The following is a 23,397-nucleotide window of genomic DNA, read 5'->3' on the forward strand; positions in this document are numbered from 1 at the left end:
CTTCCTCATAGCATTGTGGTCTCAGGGTAAGTGGGATTTTTTGTTTTTGTTGTTGTTACTCATAAGAGGGGATGTTCCAAGAGGTGCAAAAGCAGAAGCTGCTAATTTTTTTTTAAGGTCCTGCCTTAAATCACACAGTGTCACTTCTGTCACATTCTGTTGGTCCTAGATAGTCACAAGGCCAGTTCAGATTCATGGGAAGGGGAAAAAGATAATGAGTGGCAAAGAATCTAGCCATTTTTCATTTACCTCAAGGTAATGCTTTTTCCTTTGGGTGTAAATGGGCTCAATCAGGGGCAGAGCTCCAAAGAAAACAAGAATGGTAGCTACCCTGTTTTCCTAATTCCAAGATACACCTTTTTACATTTAAATGTTTTGGAAATCTGCATGTTTAATATAACAATGTAGAGGTTTTTTTTTTTTTTTTCTTAAAAAACTGTTATAAAGTTATTGTTACACTTTTATTGATGATATCTGAGAATTGAGAAATGATTTTTTTTTCTTACCAGGTCTCAGATTGGGGGGATGTAAGGGGAGTAATTAGTGTTGGCAATAGTGTTATGAAAAATTTACATGTAGTCTATGGATGATAGCCATATGTTAGATTAAATTAGAAATAACAGGCCAGAAGGCAGAGTCTGAAGTAATAAGATTTTTAAGTGGCTAGCTTAGAGCCTTAAAGAATAGCAGAGATTTTTGTTTGTTTCACTTATTCTAGAATTGAATTCAAGAGTAAGGTGTAGTTAGCTCAGAAATTCTGCTTATAGGAATTTTAAGGAAATAGAAAAGCACACAGTTATATGTAGATGTTCATCACAGAATTATTACTAAAATGTAATGAAGTCTAACCTAAGAGTGAGTAACAAAGAACTGATAGAACAAATTATTATTAATCCATGTAATAAAATACTATCAACTGTTAAAAATGATAAGTTAGAAAAAGTTTGACATGGAAAGATTACATGATACATTTATTAGTAAAGAAAGAAATTACAAAACAGCATACATATTCTAACCCAGTGTATGTGTTTTTAAGTGTGCATGTGTATGTGGGCAAATATATTTGGAAGGATATACTCCAAAATGTTAATAGTTATCTGTGTGTTATGGGGTTACAGACGATTTTTACTTTTTTCTTTATACTCTTCCTATTAAAAAAAATGAGCAAAGTTATTTTTATACAGTTCACAGAAAAGAAAGCCATTGTCCTTAAAAAGAATAAAAGGCACACATGAGATTAAATTTTGTGTTTACTGTAGTACATTAGTCTTCAGATGAGATTCCTTTGGGGATAATTTCTCCACATTTTTTAGTGGAAAAGGAGGAGGAGTGGAGTGGAAAGAGAGCGCCTATACCTTATGCTCACATATTTAGGGGAAGAGGCAGGAACAGCTAAGGTCTGGCCGTATGATGTTGCTGCGTTATTCTTGTGTATACTATTATGCTAACACTTTGAATTTCTGAATTCTTTGGTAGGGTCATCTTCTAGGACCATCAATTCTAGTCTGTCTGAGGTTTTAAAATCTGGCCCCATGGTATTTTATAGTTGGAAAACTTGAATCTACTTCTGAAGTATATTGTTTGAAACTATGAAAGTGGATCTTTTATATTTGAAAGTTATTTTGAATTGTTAATTCTTTTACTGTAAACTAGAGTTTAAAAAGGCCCACTTTATGTTCCTCAGTTTGGGATTAAAAGGTGTGAAGCAATCATTACATGTGTTAATATGACACCTTATGTTTGTAGAGGAAGGCTTTTTCCCCCCTTTCTGAGAATCATATTATTAATGCTCTTTTTTGTTATCCTGTGTATTTTATAGAAATGTATTTTCCTTTTTTCATTTTTAAATGAATTATTATTTATAATTAAATATTTTGATTTGCCTAAATATGCTAGCCAATGTGTAAAATAGTCTATTTAAAATAGATGACTACTTTAAACATTATACTTACTTTATAGAAATTTATTTTTGTTCTAAACTACTTGGATTAACCTTAATTTAAATAATCTCTTGCAAACCCAAAACTATATATACCAGAAACAAATTATAATCGTATTGCTCCACCAAACAAACAGATAAACCTTGTGGCTATCCTGTCTTCAGTACTATTCAGTAATTCAATAATTATTGTTTAAAAATGGGTAATATAGAAGTAACAAAAGGTTGGAGTTGATATTGTTGTAAAAGAGAAGGAAAGAAATAAATGATTGTATACATAACCGGTTGTACAGTTCATGTTTCTGTAAAGCCTGTTATGGGGATGGTGAGACTTACCCCAGTTAAATGACTGCTGCACTTGATTTTGAGGGGAAGCAAGAGATTTGCATAATCAGATTTGCATGTTAAAATACTATTCTGGATTGAAGGAAGATAAGATTAGAAAAAGTTAAACCTCTCATGAAGCTATTGCCATAATCTTGGTATAAGATTTTGATTGCTGCAGACAGGAATAGAGAGAAAGGAGGATGGCTCAAGAGATACTCAGAAGGTAGAATTGACGGAAGTTTGGTGATTTTGTGAGGTGAAGAAGAGGGAAGAGATGAGGAAGATGCTCAGAACTCTAGTTTCAGCAGCAGGTAGATGATGGTGCCATTCACTGAGTTTGGCATTATAGGAGAAGGAGAGAAAGAACTTCTTACATTAAAGTATCTGATGCAGCCTACTACCCCTGTGGAAAGAAAAAGAAAAGCAGTGTCCTTCAACAGCTTGAGAGGGAGGGCAGAGCTCCTTGGAGAATGTCTCCTTTGAAAACTTTTTGTCTTGATAATTACTGAGTTATGTACTGGATGCAAAAGCAGGAAGAAAAATTTGTGACCCTAACTTCCTTCTACATTGGTAATTGAAAAGTTTTCCCCCCTTGCTTTTCTTTACCTGCCTCTGCTGGCTGATCTGTTTACATAAGCTTGTCAGTTCCCAACACGTTGATAAATGGGGCTTTTGGACATCTGGTGTACAGATACAGTAACACAAAGATCAGGATGCCTGGTTGCCTGTGCCCCCTAGTTAGGGATTTTCCAATTTTAGACAATTCACACTTATTTCTACACAGTTCCCTTTCTGTTTCTTCAGGCAACCCAGAAATGCTAGATTCAACTGTGCTAATGACACATTTTTAAGGATCATATTTTATTATTTTCAAATGAAAATTGCTCAAGTATACTGACTTCACACCTTGTTGACCATTGATTTACAGCCTTAAAAAGGCTAAAGCAAATATCCACAAGAATGACTGTTGATTCTTAAATATACGCTAGTTTTTCCAAAACAAACACATAAGGTGCTTTATATGTCTGACATATCCATTACAGTGGATTTCAGACATAACAAAACAGTAATACTAGCTTAGAGAAAATAATATTTTGTGGGATATGTTTACATTTAATCATAGAAAATATAGCTAATTATAATTGTTTTGTTTTTCTTTAAAGATAAACAATGTTTGTTTGTTTTAATTTCAGATAGAAAATGCTGCTGAAGAACCTAGAGTTTTATGTATAATACAAGATACTACTAATTCAAAGACAGTGAATGAACGGATCACTTTAAATTTGCCAGCTTCTACTCCACTCAGGAAGCTCTTTGAAGATGTGGCCAACAAAGTAGGCTACATAAATGGAACCTTTGATTTAGTGTGGGGAAATGGAATCAATACTGCTGATATGGTAAAGCCCTAGACTTAAAGCATGTTCTCTTAAGCTGCTAATAATACTGTAATTATTATTATTGTTATTGTTACTAATGAGTATATTAAATCCTGAACCTTTTTTAATATCATAAGCAAAACTGTAATAAGTAATTTAAGAGCCCATGTGCAGCTCAATGATTGGATCCCTCTTCGTCCTTTTGCCTTCATTCTGGATTTAACATTTGCTTGTCCTAAAGTTTGCAGAATGACATCAGTTTTTTAATTCATTCATGTAAAAGGACAATCATATTGTGTCAACTATAAAAAATTTTCCAACATTTACTGCATAGAATATTACTCATTTTTTTAAGTGAAAAAAACAGGATATGGGATCATGTGTATTTTATCTAATTTTTGGAAAAGAAGAGAAAAATGTATGTATAAAGGAAAAGGAAAGGAAGGATATACACCCATGTTAACAGAGATTATGTACCATATACAGTGGTAGGCACCTGATAGAAGCTTGGTGTTACCGTGACTTTTGCTTCAGAGATCTCACAGTGCTGTTGTAAAAATAGATGTATTGCCAAATAATTACACTAACGTGTTTGAAGTAATCTATTGTAAGTTTGTTCTGAGTGCAAAGAGGAGGCATTGATCACTTTTGCATGTGAGAGACCATTTTAGTTGGATCTTATCTGCACTATCAGAATAATATTGGAAATGGTATAACTGCTCACCAATTAAAACTCAGGTTCCCTAAGCTAAGCAAGCTTGTAAACAAGCTACAGTGGGTCCTTTAAGACTTTGTAAACTAATTTGTTTTCTTAACACAAATTTCCATGCTTTTCCATCTCCATGTTTTTGCTTACATCACCTCTTTCTGTGTGATTGCTATTCTTAAGTTCTCTAGGGAAATACCTCTGATGGGAAATGAAATTGAATGTGTTATCTCTGTCATATTTAGAGAGCAGAGTTTTAATTGGGTCCATAGGTGAATCAAAGATGTTTGATGTTGCTTGATTTGCCCTTAAAATCCATGGTATTTTGCTTTCTATTCCATAATCTATTTGCATTTTTAAAATATAGAGCTAATGTTTTAAAGTAACCAACTTTTCCCTCTGAAATTGATCAGTAAAATTGGTAGTCCAACAAGATATACAAAGAGAAGTAATATTTAATCTGAAACTCTGAATGCTCTGTTATATCACCACGTAACTTCTAATGTTGCCTCTTTTTAAAGGATAGTTCTACACCATCATGTGTGTCTCCCCAAGTCTTATGTACCTTTCACTTTTAAGAAACCTTACATGATGTTTCCTCATGCCACCTTATAAGTAATCTTTCTCTTTATACCCTGATTATACTTCCTCTTCTGCTATACCACTTATCAGAGCCTTCTTTTTATTGTTATTCATTTGTATCTTTCCATGTGGTAGAATGTGTATGTTTTAGTGGCTGGGACCTCATAGTAATAATTTTGCATCTTCCATAGATAGTCTTCCTAGGCACTCTAAAAATGTGTGTTAAATTAGCACCTACATGGGGCGCCTGGGTGGCTCAGTCGGTTAAGCGTCCGACTTCGGCTCAGGTCATGATCTCACGGTTTGTGGGTTCGAGCCCCGCATCGGGCTTTGTGCTGACAGCTCAGAGCCTGGAGCCTGCCTCCGATTCTGTGTCTCCCTGTCTCTCTGCCCCTCCCCCACTCGTGCTCTGTCTCTGTCTCAAAAATAAATAAACATTAAAAAAAAAAATTAAATTAGCACCTACACTATGTTTAAATAGCTCTATGTCAGGATTACCTTCTTCTCTTTGTGTGGCTATGACTGACTTCAAGTACTTGACTTCTGTATTTTTGTTTGCTTACTGTACATTTCTGAAAGCATACTCTGCACCTGCTTATGTATACTTATGTGAAAACCTAACCCACATAGCTACTCACCACCTCATACACACAGATTTGTTGAGGTAAAACCTCCTGTGTATTCCAGCTATATTATCTGATCTCTTATCAGAGAACGTAGAGGACCCAAGCATACCTTTCTTCCTTCCATGTGGCTCTCTTAGCTTCCGATTTTCTATGTCCCATATTGCTCATGGATTTCTAGATGTGAGCCTGTTAAGAGAGACCATATAAGTTTGTTATTTTATGTACCTAACACTTATTTTGAACTTACTATGCGCTTAGTATCATTCTGTTATGAGGCTCTATACAGAAAATCTCATTTAGTCCTTACAATCACTCTGTGAGGTAGGTGCTATTACAGCCTCATATTATAGGTAAAGAAGCGGAATCATGGGGAAATGGAGGTAACTTGCTCAGAGTCACACATATAGCAAGTGGCAGCATCTTTTATAGGTAGGTTTTGTATTTTTATCCTTAATACCTATACTTTTATATAATGTAAGTTCCTAAGAAAGGCATTTCCATAAAATAAGTTTTTCTAAGGAGGCATTCCTCATGTCATGGAAACATTAAAAACATCTTTTAATATAACAAAATAGTTTTAAAACAAAAAGAATGGGGTGTTCATTTCATCTCTTATTTTTCTCAACAATGGACTAGAGTGTGGGTGAGCCCCTACTGTAGACTTGGAGCACACAGAGCTCCGTCTGTCGTCCACCAACCAGAGTGTATCAGAATGAAATTGCCCTATCAGATAAAAGAGTTAGGTAAAGGTTATAGATCTTAGATGTTTAATTTTCAAAAGAGTAATCACTTCTGTCCTCCTGGAATCCTCTGGATCCTGGCAGTGAACTTGAAATAGGTTATCATTTACTAGGACAGGCTGTTCCTTAAGGAGTCTTTCTGAAAGTGCCCATGTTGGTATATCACATAATTATTTTGGTTAGGTTGCTTAGTATGTTGCTTATCTGGGAATTCTCATATTCATATATCAAAACATGTTTTTACAGTTATTAGTTATATAAAATTATCTTCAGCGAGTCTTCATAAAAATGTGTTACATACTATATTGCAGACTTTTTAGAGAACATAGAAACACAGATGTTTATAATTATTTTTTTTGCACAATACTTAATATTACTTCTTAACCTTACCTTTTTTCTCTCCAGTTTTTTTAAATGTTGGGAAATGTGAACATCTGGGATATCTGTCAGTATATGTACTGTCACTGGGCTTAGCCATCCTAATATATGAGAAAATGAGTTAATTCCAAGTCTAGATTAACAGAATTTATGAGAATCTTCACTTTAAAAAACAGTGTTTGAGCACAAGGATTGTGGATATGTGTTCATTTACATATTACTTGTTTTATTTTATTATAATTAATGTTCCTCATAATCTGAGATATTTTATTTTATGCCCATAGGCTCCACTGGACCATACCAGTGACAAGTCTCTTCTTGATGCTAATTTTGAGCCAGGAAAGAAGAACTTTCTGCATTTGACAGATAAAGATGGTGAACAGCCTCAAATACTGCTGGTAAACTATTTAGAAAGCGCCATATTCGTATTTTTTGTGGACTGTCACTGTTGAGAAGCAGGATTCCAAAGGAAGGAGAAGAGATATAATTTGTAATTTATATATAATAAATTATTTGTCTATTTTATGTTGGTTTGTTATAAGTGTATATGTTAATAGGGTAACAGTGGACGTCCAAAGCACTGTTTTGTGTGTATATAGTCCGTTGCTGCACTGGGAACAGAGGTTGCCATCTTCAAGGCTACCACCATGACAGGGTTGGGGTGGATCTAGGATAAAATAGAATACCACAGAGATCTTCTCCTCTGTTTCAGTGGCCTTTCCTTTGGTTAAGTATTTGCATAGTTGCTGTAAGTCCTTGGCAGTAATGCCTAGATTTTTCTGTATTTTGGGGTAGGGACAGACCCACAGAATTCTCTACTCTGACATTTTTGCTATCACTCTCCCCCCTTCTTTTTGGAATAGCTAGTTTGTAAGTTATGTGCTTTATTTCTTTTCTTTTAGTATTTGCCTTTCCTGTGTGGTCCGGTGGTCTTAGAGGTCATCTAATCCAGTAACTCCCAATTTGAGGGGCATTCCTAAAAAAAATTGAGAAAACCTGGTCTGATTTACCTTGTTGTTTTACTGCCTCAGGAAAGTAAGGCTCACAGAGTTTATGGACTTTTTTTAGAACACTTCTCTTCAATGAAACTTCGCTCAAGAAAAGTTCTCTTTGATGCTTTTCATGTAGAAGTCTATTGAGAATTAGAATACCTGTCTGGACAGTAGACAGTAGTTAAACAGAGCATCCATACTGAAGCAATGCTAGAATATGCTCTATCCCGTCAGTTACTTTTATGATATCTCGAGAAGATTTTGATTTGTCTGAATGACATTGAAATATAAATTAGCTATTAATTTAGGGAGCTCTAGATCCACAGTTTGGGAATTCATGTTTTAAAATGCGTAGTAATTACTCTTCAGCTCCGTCTTAATTGCTTATGCTAAGTATATATCCCTGAATCCTTTTTCATATCTTTCTCATTAATAGGAAGTTTCTTACTGGAGACAGTAGGAAACGATCCATTTTATCCAACACTTTTTAAGTATGCCCTATCTGCCAGGTCTACTTGGCAAGGATGATGTAAAAATGAATGATACACTCTTGTCATCAAAAGAGTTCACAGTGGAACTTTATCCTTCTCTCATAAACAAAATTTGAAAAAGAATTAGGAAAGTTACAAAAGTAAGAACTTTGAAAGGAGACCAGAGCATCTCTCCAAAATGTTTTACACTGGGTGTCTTTTGAGCCTTCCTGTAGGAAATGGTGAGGGTGTACATTCCTTTGAATGTCTTGGTGGTAACTGTAAGGCCTCATGTTTTTTCATTGCCTCAGCAATTAGTGTGGTTTTTGTTTGTTTTTTTTTCCCCATTGTTTGAGCAACATGTGCCACTCAGTAAATATTGGTTGTGCTGCATTTTAGGAGGATTCCAGTGCCGGGGATGATAGTGTCCATGACCGATTTATAGGTCCACTTCCAAGAGAAGGTTCTGTGGGCTCTACCAGTGATTATGTCAGCCAAAACTACTCCTATTCATCTATCTTGAATAAATCAGAAACTGGTAAGATTTTTTAATTATGGTGAGGGTGGTTGTATTTTCATAAAATCATACTGCGTTAGACCCAGAGTAATCTTGGAGATCTCAAGCTTAATCCTCTCATTTTATGAATTAGAGAACTGAGACCCAAAGCAAGGTTACTAGGTAGCATAGATAAAATTAGAGCCATATGTGGTTTCCTTTTCTCTCAACTTCATGTTGGTTTTACTATATTGTTATTGCCACTCTTTAGTAATAAAGTAAAAAATATTGAATGTTGTATTTTTAAGGAAGACTTTTCTTTTTGATAGTTTTCTATTTTGAATTTTATCTTAAATTCTGAAGCTGACTTTCTTTGGAAAAGAATGTTTCCGTTATATCGTTTTGGATCAGAGTAGACTATGGGGGATACTTCTGTATTTTTTTTTTAACGTTTATTTATTTTTGAGACAGAGAGACAGAGCATGAACAGGGGAGGGTCAGAGAGAGGGAGACACAGAATCTGAAACAGGCTCCAGGCTCTGAGCTGTCAGCACAGAGCTTGACGCGGGGCTCGAACTCACGGACCGAGAGATCGTGACCTGAGCCGAAGTCGGCCGCTTAACCGACTGAGCCACCCAGACGCCCCAAGGGATACTTCTGTTTTGAAGCAGATGGGCTAGGCTTATTTTATTAGACCTACTGTGTCACCTTGTAGTTTAATCAAATTGTATGTTTGAAATTAATCATGTAATTTTAAAATTCCTGTTAACTCTTTTCTGAACATTATAAAGATTTTTGAATTTTTTCAGTTTTCTCAGTATATATAAGATTGGTTAATTGCCTAAATATAATCTGGGTACTTTTATATAACATTTTACCCTACAACAAACCTTTGCAATAGATAGTATTATTTATGTTAAAAGAAATGGAAACTGGGCTTCCAAGAAGTCTTTGATTGCACAGCTGGTAATGCTAGGTGTGACTTCAGAACTTTTACTCTTAAAACTTCAAAACAGGGGCGCCTGGGTGGCTCAGTTGGTTAAACGTCCAACTTCAGCTCAGGTCATGATCTCACAGTCTGAGTTTGAGTCCCGCATCAGGCTCTGTGCTGACGGCTCAGAGCCTGGAGCCTGCTTCAGATTCTGTCTCCCTTTCTCTCTCTGCCCCTCCCCCTGCTCATGCTCTGTCTCTCTCTGTCTCAAAAATAAATAAAATTAAAAAAAAAAAAAAAGAACCTCAAAACAGAGATGATTTTATTATTTTTTTTTAATTTTTTTTATTTAAAAAAAATTTTTTTTTCAACGTTTATTTTTGGGACAGAGAGAGACAGAGCATGAACAGGGGAGGGGCAGAGAGAGAGGGAGACATAGAATCGGAAACAGGCTCCAGGCTCTGAGCCATCAGCCCAGAGCCTGACGTGGGGCTCGAACTCACGGACCGCGAGATCGTGACCTGGCTGAAGTTGGACGCTTAACCGACTGCGCCACCCAGGCGCCCCAAAACAGAGATGATTTTAAATATATGAAATACATAGTATAAGAATAAAATTATAACATTACATTGCAAATTTTGTTCTAATGTGATCTGTAATCTTCTATTTTACTGTATTTTGTAATTAAAATGTAGAATAATTTCCTTATAGCTGATCATTTGTACAGGCTTAATTGTGTATTTTTTCTGGAAGTACCAGTAAAAGATGATTGTATTTGGTGTTTAGGATCATTTGTATCCATAGAACTTTTTGCAGTCATGTACCAGGAATAAATGAATGCAAAATTATCTTCTGTTTCAGATAATTGGAGGTAATAAAGCTGTTTATCATTACACTGTCTAGAGTAGTGATTTTCAGATTTTTATTTCTTTAAAAGTCATTTGGGGATACTTGTTAAAAATGTAGGTTCCAAGGCATTACTCCCCAGAATACTGGTTGGATAAATTGCATTTTGTTTTAAATAAGCACCCTAGATTATTCTGAGATAGTTGGAATACTTTGAGAAAGTTCCAGATTTAACAAATTAGGATTCTTGGAATATTTGCTTTGTATTCTCACAACCAACTTAGTCCTTTAATAGGAGTATTTACAGAACTCCTGCCTTGTGCTATATATTCTACGGCTCTATGATGCCCATAAATTCCTAGAGAGTAACTTATACGTTAAAAAAAAAGTTCTTTCTTTGATTGTGCAAGTGTAATACATGTTCATTGTCCTACTTTAAAATGAGGAAAGTGAAAATCACAGTACTACTAGCAGAAACTACTTACAGTGATTTTGCTTATTTCTGTTGCAAATGGGGGTATCAGGTTACGAGCATTTTTTGATTTGTTGTATTTTTTCCTTAATACTATATGATAAGCATTTAAAAACAGTATTCCATTGTATAGTTTAGATATTTAAGCTGTCTAATTATTACTGATGTTATGATGAACATTCTTGTACATAAGTTTTTATTTTTATCTCTGATTATTCCCTTAGGGTAAATTCTCAGAAATTGAATTACTTTGTTGAAATTTAAGTTAAAAAATTTTAGAAGCCTTTGATCTACATTGTCATGTAATAGTAGCCTTCATTTCCAATTATTGTTTCTCACACACCTCTACTCCCTTCCTTTTCCCTACCTTTACATTTTCCCTCTAGTGTTCTAGGGGTACTGCCTTTCTGAATTAAAATAGTCTATAAGCATCTAAAGGAGTTGTGGTTCAAAAATAATTTTGTTATTGAAATTTCATTTTCCTTAAATTATTGTAAATCTTGGTACCACGTACCAAATGTTTTTATTGGAAGATGCTGTCATGATTTTGACTCAGGACTCTAGGAACACATTGCTCCATAATGCAAGAGGTTTGGAGATGTGGTGTATTCTTTCCTGTCTCCCCTGCCTACCAACTTTCCCGTAGCCAGCCACTGTTTTTGACAGGAGGTGGTAGGGGTGGACAGGGATGGGGTATTGTGTGTATGAACATTAAGGGGCAAGGAGTGGATTGAAGGCTAATGAGGACTTGCAGATGATTAGAAACTTTGTAACTAGGGTGCTTCTATTATCTGAATCCATGATAACTGTCCTTGGCCGGTTTCTTTAAGAATTCTTTTATTTTATCAGCTCCAGGAGTTGGCCTGTTACATCCTACTTCATTTGGCCTATTTGATGCCTACCTTGTTACCTGCCGGTTCTGTTCAGGATTTTTTTCTGCATGTGCCCCTCACAGAATGGCATGTTTTCATCTTTTCTCTTACTAGCTCACACTTACAGTATTGATTCACAGCTATATCAGATATAGGACCCACATGGTAACAGTTGTCATTTAAGTTTGTTGATTTAGACAGTGCTTAATGACAAGATTTCTGTTATTCAGTAGCACTTTTATTAGTATCACTGAAATCTTCATAGTTTTGGAAAATAGTGCCTTTATGTGAGACACTGCATTCTTTGCAAAATATGGTGCTAAATCAGGTACAAAGGACCATAGGTTTTTCTATATGATTTTTATTGCTAATGACAAAATAAAGAGTGATGGCAATAATTGAGTGCTGTTACTCCTTCCTTTAAACCCTCTTCTCCTACCACCCCTTTTTTAAGCCCAGGGAAGGGAAACAAGGTCACATGTAAATGATACATGATTGGTCTATAGGTACGCAAAGGACCGTAGTAGTAGTCATCTTCACTGTTGAGGGATTGGGGGAAGGAGATGGAAAAGAAGGGAAATTCCAGGCAGCCTCAGCCGGGAAAAGTAGAACAACCTGGTCTCATGGCCAAAGCACTGTCTTCCCCACTGTTTGTGGGGAAGAATCTGTTTATAATAACTGAGAATGAAATAATGCTTCATTATGAATAATCAGGCTACATATCCTATAGACTTGTGTTATTTGTAAGTCATATGCACTTTCCCCTTAAGTTCACCTGCTTCTGTGTTAAGTAGTAGGATAAAGAGATAAATCAGATTTGATCCCTCCCTTCACAGTCTGATGGGGAAGACACACAAGCAAATAGGTCATTACTGGACAGTGAGCTGAAGCCTCTGATATGGATTAAAGACAGGCTGCTATGAGAACAGCTCAGGTGGGGGGTGGTTAGGAATTGAGGCAGTTTATAATTCTATAACAAAATAGAATAGAATATATAAACACAGTATTCTTAAATATGAAAGGCATTAGAAATCAAAACTTGAACCGTAGTCCAGACTTGGATTTTGAGACACCCAAGTCATTTAATATTAAGTGAGAGTGAATAAGCTTAATTATTAAGCAAAGTGTTTACCACATTCTCCTCACATAATGAGGTAAACTAAAATGATGAGACTGATTTTTTTGTGTATGTGTATCTCATAAACTGGGCCTGAAGTCTAATTCAAAAGAGACATTCCAAAAATGTTCTCAACAGTGGTAGCCATGTCCAATCAGATTTATAAAGCTGAATAATTCTAATCATTCACTTAAATTTTAAGTTCCTATATGCTTCTCCTTTTTTCCCTCCTCCCTTCCCCCCTCCCTCTCTCTATTTTTCCCTACTTTTGACTTCTCTTTTTACTTTATAGTTACTCTTGCAGAGTGTGCTGATGTATAGAATCTCACACTTCATGGACTTGTTAAAATAGAGGAAGTCACTCCGAGTTTTTATATAATGAATTTATCTCCTATGTTATTAATTCTTGGCATGAATTGGTTTATAGGGCCTGATAGCAAGAGATAGCTGGTTCAGTTCAGTTTTCCTATTTTGGGTGTGTGATCATTAAAGTAAATTTGGGGAACAAAGGTTATTTTTATGTCAGTTAAACATACCTATATTGAAGTATTCCTCTTTAAATTTTATTAAATGCTAGATAATACCCATGCATATCTCTGGACATTAAACAAGATATCCTCACTTGTTCTGCGAAGCAAGGTTTTTACATAGAGCACATTTTAGAAAAAAAGTCTTTCTTAGGTGCTATTGAAAAATTAAAATAATTTCCAATTTAGTAACCGTAGTCTCTCAGTTTTCACTGTACATTCAATTCTTATTAAGCTTTCTTTTTGTTATTTTTAATGTAAATGCTGATTTATGTATATTTGTGTTTTCTTTTTAAAGGATATGTGGGATTAGTAAACCAAGCAATGACTTGCTACTTGAACAGCCTTTTGCAGACACTTTTTATGACTCCTGAATTTAGGAATGCATTATATAAGTGAGTATTCAACAAGATTTTATAAATAAAATTGATTTAAGAATGAAAGTATAGGTTTTAACTAATAAAATCTAATTTACCTTCTTACACTTATTTGTAAAGTTTGGGGCATTTCTCACTTCATAAAGACACACCTTGAATAGTATTTAAGAAAAAGATCTTTTGAGAGACTGGCATATGAAAAATTTGTGCAGAGAGAGAACCAGAAATGTAGACTAGCAAAGGATAAAATTAATAAGATTTACATTTGGGATAAGCTTACTTTATTTAAGCTTCCCTCACTTATAGCTTTAACATCTTTATTTTTTTTTAAGTTTATTTATTTATTGATTTTGAGAGAGAGTGAGACCAAGCAGGGGAGGGGCAGAGAGAGAAGGAGAGAAAGAATCCCAAGCAGCTGTCAGTGCAGAGCCTGACTTGGGGCTCAATCCACGAACTGTTGAGATCATGTCCTGAGCCGAAATCAAGAGTTGGACGCTTAACAGACTGAGTCACCCAGGTTCCCCTAGCTTTAACATCTTTATAAAGAATTGTTGTCTGCTTTTTGAGATAATCCGAATATATAAACCATATTCTCCTTTCTTTTCACTTCTCAGTTTAAGAAACAAAGATATCTTTTTAAAATTACAAACTTTGTTTCTAATTAAAATATAATGTTGGGTGGGTGGGTGGGTGGGTGTGTGTGTGTGTTTATAAAAGACTGTATATACACTAGGTATTTTAAAATGCTCTCTGAAAGAAATTCCATATTTAAATAAACTCTAAAAGTCAGACAGTTATTTTTGTGAGTATCTAATAATACATTTACTATGCCCTTGTTTTGTATATTTTCTTTAAGGTATACATAACTTATTTTTTAAGACATTTCAAAGTACAAATTAACTGATTTTTTCCTTTTTTTGTGCTACTCTTATACAGTATCCTTGAAATTATTGCAGATATGTAAAGTATTCTTAGAACTTTTAATATTGATTGTGTTGCTCAGACAGCACTATATTTACATTCATATCTAAGTTTACTTGTGGAAATGGACATTGTAATGAATCCCTCTGTACCCATCACCCAGCTTTGGATTTTATCAACTCATGACCAGTCTTTTTTATGGAAAACTCTCCATTCTGATTATTTGGAAGCACACCCCCATCATATCATCTGTAAATTATCTCTCGGGTCAGTGCAGAGGTTTTCCTGATTGCCTCATAATTTTTTTTAAACGATCTGTTCAAATCAGGATCCAAACAAGAGCCGTACAGTAAAACTGTTATGAGTCTTAATCTATTTTAATCCCCTTCCATATTTTTTTCTCCTTACAGTTAATTTTTGAAAAGGTATATATTGAAAACTGATGTCATTTTTCCTGTACTTTTCCACAGTTTGGATTTTGCTAGTTGAACGCCATAGTGTCATTTAATATTGTTCTGTTCCCTGTATGAATTAATAATAAGGACAAGAGTCTTGATCAGATTCAAGTTCTGTGGTTACTTTTAGATGAGCTTTGCCTTTCATTTGTGTTGCCTTCTTAGGCCTTTTTTTTGTTCAAGTCTAAATTTCTTCTGAATTTATGAATTAGAGAAAGGCTACTATTTTGTTGGATAATAATAGCTTCAGTTAATATTCAAAGGTCTTGCATTATATGATGTTAACATTAATGATGTTTTAAGAATATAAAAATATTTTATAACTAATTTTCAAATATTTTATTTCAATAGATGGGAATTTGAAGAATCTGAAGAAGATCCAGTGACAAGTATCCCATATCAACTTCAGAGGCTTTTTGTTTTGTTACAAACCAGCAAAAAGAGAGCAATTGAAACCACAGACGTTACAAGGAGCTTTGGATGGGATAGTAGTGAGGGTACTAATTCTCTTGTAATGATAAGTGTTTCTAGTATTCAAAGGAATTCTGGGAGACAGTATTATAAATAATATGTATTAACAGTTAATTAACTTTACCATAAACCTTTTCATTGCTTTTTGCTGGGACTTAGAAATAACTTGTTTTTAAAATTTAAGTTCTCAGGGTAAATTTTTGAACAATTAAAATTTTCTTGTAAAGTAAGTTTGGTTAAATTTTACTTTTATGTACTTAAATGAAAACTTTTAAAGTTTATTGTCTTAGATTTTTCTTAATATATTTCTTAACTCTACAGTAAAACATAACAAAAATAGCAAATATCATAGCACCATAAAGCGTGTGTTACTTATAAAATACTAAGATCTCTTGATTCTTTTCCTTGTGATTACTTTTTCATCACTGTAATGTATAGTTTGTGTTCTTTGTTTAATTTAGAATTATTTTGTGTAGACTTTTCCATGTTCTTGACAGTTTGCTTTTAAACAGCAAATTGATGTTTTGTTATGCTAAATGTGTTGCTGTTTTTAATTAAATTTTATCTTAAAATAGCTTGGCAGCAGCATGATGTACAAGAACTGTGCAGAGTCATGTTTGATGCTTTGGAACAGAAATGGAAACAAACAGAGCAGGTAATTCATCTTGGGTTGAGGGGAATGTCTTATAATAAATCATTCATAAGTGACTTTTATTCTATTGAAATGTTTTAAAACTTTGGGAATAGTCCAGTTGTTAAAGTACTGAATGGGGAATTGAAAGTACTAGGTTCTCACTTGGACATTAACTGAGTCATACAGATCCTCATTAAACCACCTTAGACCTCAGTTTCCTCCTCTTTAAAATAAGGGAAGTTGGGTTTTGTGATCTAGATGATCTCTTTTTAACTAAAAACTGTGTAATTCGTGTGTGTGTGTGTGTGTGTGTGTGTGTGTGTGTGTGTGTGTGTGTGTGTTGGGGATGATTTTTGAACAGTATTTTCAGATATTTACTAAGTAAACTATATAATCTATAGCAGATTAAGTATATTGATTATTACCTTCATTTGACCAAAGAGTTATGCTTTGACATTTAGGATTCCTGTTAATCTGTGACTCTGTTTTTCTTCCAATGGAAAAAGAACATGTTAGAGGTGGGGAGAGCATTAGATATATCACTGTGACATGAAGAGTTAGGTTGAACTGGGTGGGTGGGGCTCAAAACTCAGTAAGGAAGAGGGTTTATACTGGCTCTAATGACTGGGGATCACAGGGATAAAAAAGGGATACTAATCTGGAAGATAGCCTGGAGGGTCTGCCCTCTGATTAGAATTATTATGATGGTTTGGGCCACAGTTTTTCAAACTGGAAGTTGTGATCCTTTCGTGTGTTATGAAATCATTTTAGTTAATAAACATCAACAGTTAAAAAAATGGAATAGTATAGACAAATATAAGAGAACATCACTAAAGTAACGATAAATATTATTTTGTGCAAATTTTGTTACAGTTAGATGTACTGGATTGTGATCTAAATTATTCTCTTACTGTGGGTTGTTACCAAAACTGATTGAAAAACACTGGTTTGAATCATTTAGAAATGCCCTCCCTGATGTAGAAAACATAATCAAATATGACTGGGGCACATGAATGAAGAAGGCTTCATTATATAAATGGTATTAGTATAGGCAATGATGTTCGGTCCTAATTTAATGCTAATGTAAGTCCTAGATATTTGAAGAGAGATAAATTTATGGAAGAGGTAGACTAATACACTTTCTTTTCTATTCTTAAGAGATATTGAAAGGGGCGCCTGGGTGGCTCAGTCGGTTAAGCGTCCGACTTCAGCTCAGGTCACGATCTCACGGTCTGTGAGTTCGAGCCCCGCGTCGGGCTCTGGGCTGATGGCTCAGAGCCTGGAGCCTGCTTCCGATTCTGTGTCTTCCTCTCTCTCTGACCCTCCCCCGTTCATGCTCTGTCACTCTCTGTCTCAAAAATAAATAAACTTAAGAAAAAAAAAAAAAAAAGAGATATTGAAAAAATTTTAAGTTTACATAGTGATCTAGTTTCTCTACATAGTCCTATTGTATTTTAGTAACTTTATGTAAATGGTATTAGGGGCAGTTTCTTCATAGGCCTGAAGTTATTCTTCCCCTTATTGTGTCTCTCTGTGGGTCAACAATTCCATTAAGATCAGCTGAGGCAATCCTGCGGCGTTCCTAAATTTTGGTATAAGAATTTTGAAGCAAGACATTCACATGGAGGGTCCTTACTTAGCGAGTTAACTAACTGCTGGGCCAGAAGAACCCCATTTGGCTAAATTTGGGGATTTAGTGAGAGATCCATTCTTTTAAATGAGGATATTTTGACGGAGATGGAGTTGAAGATTTTTTTTTTAACTTCTATACATTAAAAAAATTGCAGTATAGGGGCGCCTGGGTGGTGCAGTCGGTTAAGCATCTGACTTCAGCCAGGTCACGATCTCGCGGTCCATGAGTTCGAGCCCCGCGTCGGGCTCTGGGCTGATGGCTCGGAGCCTGGAGCCTGTTTCCGATTCTGTGTCTCCCTCTCTCTCTGCCCCTCCCCTGTTCATGCTCTGTCTCTCTCTGTCCCAAAAATAAATAAACGTTGAAAAAAAAAAAAATTGCAGTATAATGTTTCCCCTCAGAATTGTTTCATGTTTAGTATTGAAAGTTAAAGTTTTATTTGCACCTTGAGCTGGAAGATACGAGTTTAGAAATCAGAATATATTCTTGTGAGAGTGGTGGCATGCAGGTATAAAGCCGTAAAAATAGCTGGTTATTTAGCTATGTAAGTATTAACATGCCTAAAATGATAGATGTATTCTCATCCTAATGAAAAGATAATATGAGGCTTAATAGTATGATAAATTCGTAACTGATTTCAACAAAACATATTTTAGTAGTGGAGTTTTTAGTGATAAGAGAATTGAACTAGTTAATTTTTGTGCATTGATTCTTAAATTAGTGTTAATCTATTTTTATTGATTTTTAGTTGATTTGTGTCAAAACTTCATTTTTTATAGACTTGTAGATAAATTTTTTAAAAATTTCTTTAATGTTTATTTATTTTTAAGAGAGAGAGAATGGGGGAGGCGCAGCAAGAGGGAGACACAGAATCCGAAGCAGGCTCCAGGCTCTGAGCTGTCAGCACAGAGCCCGACTCGGGGCTTGAACTCACAGACTGCGAGATCATGACCTGAGCTGAAGTCGGACTTCTTAACCGACTGAGCCACCCAGGCGCCCCTAGACTTTTAGATAAATCTTAAAGCTTTCCACAACTTCAGCAATAAAGGATGAATAGCCTTCGAAATTTATTTTTAAAAACAGGTATTATTGTGTTTTTGTGTATTTTAAAAATAAATTTTAAGGAATACTTTTTAATGTTTTTATTTTTAGGCTGATCTTATAAATGAACTATATCAAGGCAAGCTGAAGGACTACGTGAGATGTCTGGAATGTGGTTATGAGGGCTGGAGAATCGACACATATCTTGATATTCCATTGGTCATCCGGCCTTATGGGTCCAGTCAAGCATTTGCTAGTGTGGTGTGTACCTTTCAGCTGACTGCTTGTGTATCCATACACAGAATACATAATAGCACAGTGGTATAATCTATTGTGAGGTAAGTATCATCCTAGATACACCTTCTTGGGTTGTTAGTAATTCCTGCTCTTAAACTAGCAAGATCTAGAAGATTTTTGACCCTTCAGTGAGTCCTAATAGTGCATGTATAAAAAGGAAAGTGAATGCAAATGTATGGCCTCATGGTTTAGTATTTTATTCTTTCTGATAGATGACTAGATTATCTCACTTTATCCTTTTCCCCTATAAATAGTCTATTTTATAAACGCTGTTTTGTGACCATTTTTTTGTATCAGAAAGTACTTTTTGTTTTGTGTGCCTATTTCCATATATTTTTTTAAATTGGGAAAAAAACCTCTGGTTTTTATGATAGACAGAGGCCACATTTTTTAAAGGAAACATCCCTATTCTTTAATTTAAAATCATGCATTGTAGAAGCACAGTAATTTGAAGAATCAGATGTAAATTGATTGATTGATTAAAATTAGCTTAATTATTTATATACTGAGAATCCATTGGGAGCGTATCTAAGATGTTCTCATTCTTATCTATATCTTAATTGCTTTTTGATAATTTTATTATTGTATTTTATTGTATTTACTTACACAAAAGGAGAGCCATGGAAAGGAGTTTAAGTTGATTTTTAAAGTTAGAATGTCCAGAAACATTTATTCTGAATCTATTAGGAGCCAGGGGAGACTTTCAGAGTCATCTTGTTTTGGGCCTTACTTATGTTGTTATCAAGCTGATGGTGGTTTGTAGCTAAAAATCAGTGTTTTTAAAGCTACTCCATACTTTTATCCTCTAAAATAGTGCGTCTAGTATGATTTGTTCCTCTAGCCTCTAGGACAATTATTTCCCTTTGCTTTTTTCTCCTACTTTCATATGGCTATCAAGAAATTACAAGAAGTTATGGAATCAGTCCATGGAAATCTAAAGTAGAAGACCTTTTCTGAATAGTGTAAGATTAAGTCTTCTTTCCTGCACTGTGTTTCAGCCCCTTTCCTGAATAGATTTGAGAAATTTTGTTAATAGTACCCTTTGTAAATTGCCATTCTAGGTATAGAAGATTGGCCTTGGTGTAAGTGGCTAGTTTTGTTTTTCATTTTTGTTTTGTTTTGATTTTTGATTTTTATTTTTTAGTTTAAGGTAGAAGTGTCATATTGAAAAATTCTTGTCTTTTAATACTTATTTCCTAATCGTTTTTAATATTGGCACTTTAGCAGAATATAGTAGGGAAATATTTGGTAGTCTCAGGTGATAAAGACAATTTTTTCTGCGTTGCTTTGGTTATGAAAGAATTTTTTATGAAAGATTTTTCACATAAATGTTCAGTTTAGTTTTTTTACATATTAATTGAATGTTGAGGAAGCTGGTGCTGTTTGTTTTGTTATATTGGCATATATTTGAGTATTCAGCAAGTATAATTGCTTAGCTAAATCTTTTTGTCATTATTTTTTCACCTGCTGATTTACCACCACTCTCTTAAGTATGTGATAGAGATAGCAATGGAGTGATTTGGAGGATACTTCTGGAGAAGTGAAAAAAGACACATTTCTAAATGACATTCTCCAAAGGTAGTATCCTCCACTGATACATGGATAGTGGTGGTGTTGATTCAGTGGGAATTGGAAGTTATAGCTATGAAGCAATTATGTGAGCAAGTTTATATAACACACATGCATGCGCTAATAGGGCTTGCAGAAGGGAACTTAAAACTTGCTAGATTTTGCTGGAATCTCTTTAGGGAAATTATAGCAGGTGAACTACCCAAGATAGGGGTTCTAAGGAGGATACTACCTTCAGAGAACTTTAGTTAGAGGTAAGTAAATTCCCATTATTTTCTGAATTCAAAACCTATAACCTACACTTTTGAAGCCACAGAAAGCATCACACAGCCATCTAAAATTAGTTTTATATCACTGCTTGCCATTGTGTATTTTGTTAATTCTATGTGTTTTCAAAAAGAATTAGGTATAAATGTGGATTGTAAAAAATCTAGTTAAATTTCGTTCAGACTATTTAATATTTGCCTTAATTTGACTTGAACTCTTAAAATTTATTTTCTTACTTTTATTAACGGACTCTTTCTTGGATATATGCACACACATAAACACATGTATATACTTACACGTACATTGATAATTCTGTGTTCTGTTTACTGTATATTCTTTTCAATGAGCCACAATATAATAGATACATGTATACCGTGAGGTTAACACCTGATGCTTAATCTCAGACAATTAAGTGTGAGGTTCTATTAAAAATTAAAGTTTTTTTTTAAACCTTCATCTGAAACATCCAGTTTCTAGAGTTGTTTTATCTCTGTGTTCAAACAAATTTAACTTGAGAGTAATATTTCAGATTAAAATAGGAATGGAATTAGCACTTAGCTAATTTATCATTATGACATTTATAATAAATTTTTATGATCATCTTTCAGCATGATTGATAGCAGACTACTTTTTAAATGAGTGCTAAGAATCGCCTGCAGTTTTTAAAATAGCTTTTAATGATATTTTCTTTATTGAATTACATTTTAGTCATTATAGCTGTGGTACTTATTAAATTGCTGGTCTTCATTTTGCCTGGCCAACTGGGAATCAGTGTTTCATGGTTCTTTTGCCATTCTCTTATCTCTCAGATTGAGTTCTTTTTAACACTCCATCTCCAACAGGATTTAATAGAAGTTTAGGAGGTCTCTTTGATTAAATTTGGGAAATGTATAACTGTAATCCTCTTTGAGAAGTTAACAGTACATATTTTATTTTAAATGCCCTGAGGTTTCCTGTAGTAGAGAAATTTACTTAACTGTAATTTTCTTTTACTGTGGGACATTTGTTACCATTTTAACAAAAATTCCTTTTTTTACCCTTTAAAAAATTTTTTTAATGATTTGTGAGATAACTAGAACCTTTTCTTTTCGTTGATTAGAGCAGTCTAAACAAATCTCTCTAAATTTCATAATCAAAGAAACTTGCATCTGCTTATTGCTAAGCACATTTGAGAATATATTATTATAATGAGATAGTCCTAAATACATGCTAATAATAGATAAAAATTGGAAGTATTAATTTTTACTGACAGCATATTTCACAAATTAAGCAAAAATGGTATAGCCTCATATGTTTGACATTAACTAGGGAGAAGCTTGTCTATTTAATGGTAAATTTTCGACACTATATTTTTATGTATATCTTTTGTCATGTAACATATTTATTGAGTTGCCTACTCTGTGTAGGCATTGTTTTAGACCCGTTTTCTGTTTATATACTTTTATTCTATTATTAGGTAAGTACATTTAAATATCTTTATTATCACAATATGTATTCAGAAGTCTGAAATTGGGTTTATAAGTGTCTTTGGAAAGATCAGATTGTGTGAAAGACTTCTGTTCCATAAGTAAACATAGTTTAATGATTGTTTTAAAGTTTTTAATGCAACATTATTTAATTCATAAGTACTTATGGAATCATAAGCATTTCAAGTGTTTAGTATGCACAAATTTATACCATAGGTTCTACCCTGAATTAACAGATGATTTGGACATTCTTAAATATCTGGCTTAGCCACATAACTCATTTGGATGGTGGAGTGGTCCATATTTGTCCAAATATGTAAGCATCACATAAAGAAAAATCTCTTCCACAGACTCTACCCTCATTTTTCTAGGAATTTGTGTGGTTGGACATAGTGGGAACCAGTTTAAAAAGTGGGGACTTCTGCTTTCAGGAAGATGGAGTAGATGTACATTGCCCTATTCCTCCTGCTAAAACAACTGAAAGTCTTGAACATTATATATAAAATAAAACATAAGAAGACTCTGAAAGGTGGAGAAAAGGCATAAAGACTAGGGACCTCAGGACTCAAGGAATGACATGGGGTGAGTTCCCTGGGTTTTCTTTTCACCTAATGTAGTCCATACTTGGAACTGAAGAAGCTGGCAACCTGGAAATGAACAGGCACAGATTGAAAAGCCTGCTGTCTCCAGCCAAAAGACCAGGAAAGGGACAGCCTAGCAAGGCAGAAAACTTTTAGGCAATAACCATTCTGCTCTAGCCAAACACCACAGAAAGACTGTGGCCCCCATCTTAACTCATGCCAGCCGAGGCTAAGTAGGGAGCCCAGACTTCTGTTCTCATGAAGTTGTAACTAGGCTTTCTAGCCCCCTGC

The 23,397-nt window shown here is 34.5% G+C and overlaps 1 protein-coding gene across 2 annotated transcripts in view; it reads left to right on the top strand.

Moving 5' to 3' along the window:
• USP47 (ubiquitin specific peptidase 47) overlaps positions 1 to 23,397 on the top strand; it is a 107,516-nt gene that overhangs the window by 37,091 nt on the left and 47,028 nt on the right. For both annotated transcript variants that reach the window (XM_045484521.1, XM_045484520.1), the window contains 7 exons: positions 3,460 to 3,663; positions 6,959 to 7,072; positions 8,536 to 8,674; positions 13,696 to 13,792; positions 15,502 to 15,647; positions 16,197 to 16,276; positions 19,038 to 19,187. In XM_045484521.1, the coding sequence (XP_045340477.1) occupies positions 3,460 to 3,663; positions 6,959 to 7,072; positions 8,536 to 8,674; positions 13,696 to 13,792; positions 15,502 to 15,647; positions 16,197 to 16,276; positions 19,038 to 19,187 (930 nt within the window). The remainder of the gene's footprint in view (positions 1 to 3,459; positions 3,664 to 6,958; positions 7,073 to 8,535; positions 8,675 to 13,695; positions 13,793 to 15,501; positions 15,648 to 16,196; positions 16,277 to 19,037; positions 19,188 to 23,397) is intronic.

Source organism: Leopardus geoffroyi, chromosome D1 (assembly GCF_018350155.1).
Source record: "Leopardus geoffroyi isolate Oge1 chromosome D1, O.geoffroyi_Oge1_pat1.0, whole genome shotgun sequence".
Lineage (NCBI taxonomy): Eukaryota > Metazoa > Chordata > Mammalia > Carnivora > Felidae > Leopardus > Leopardus geoffroyi.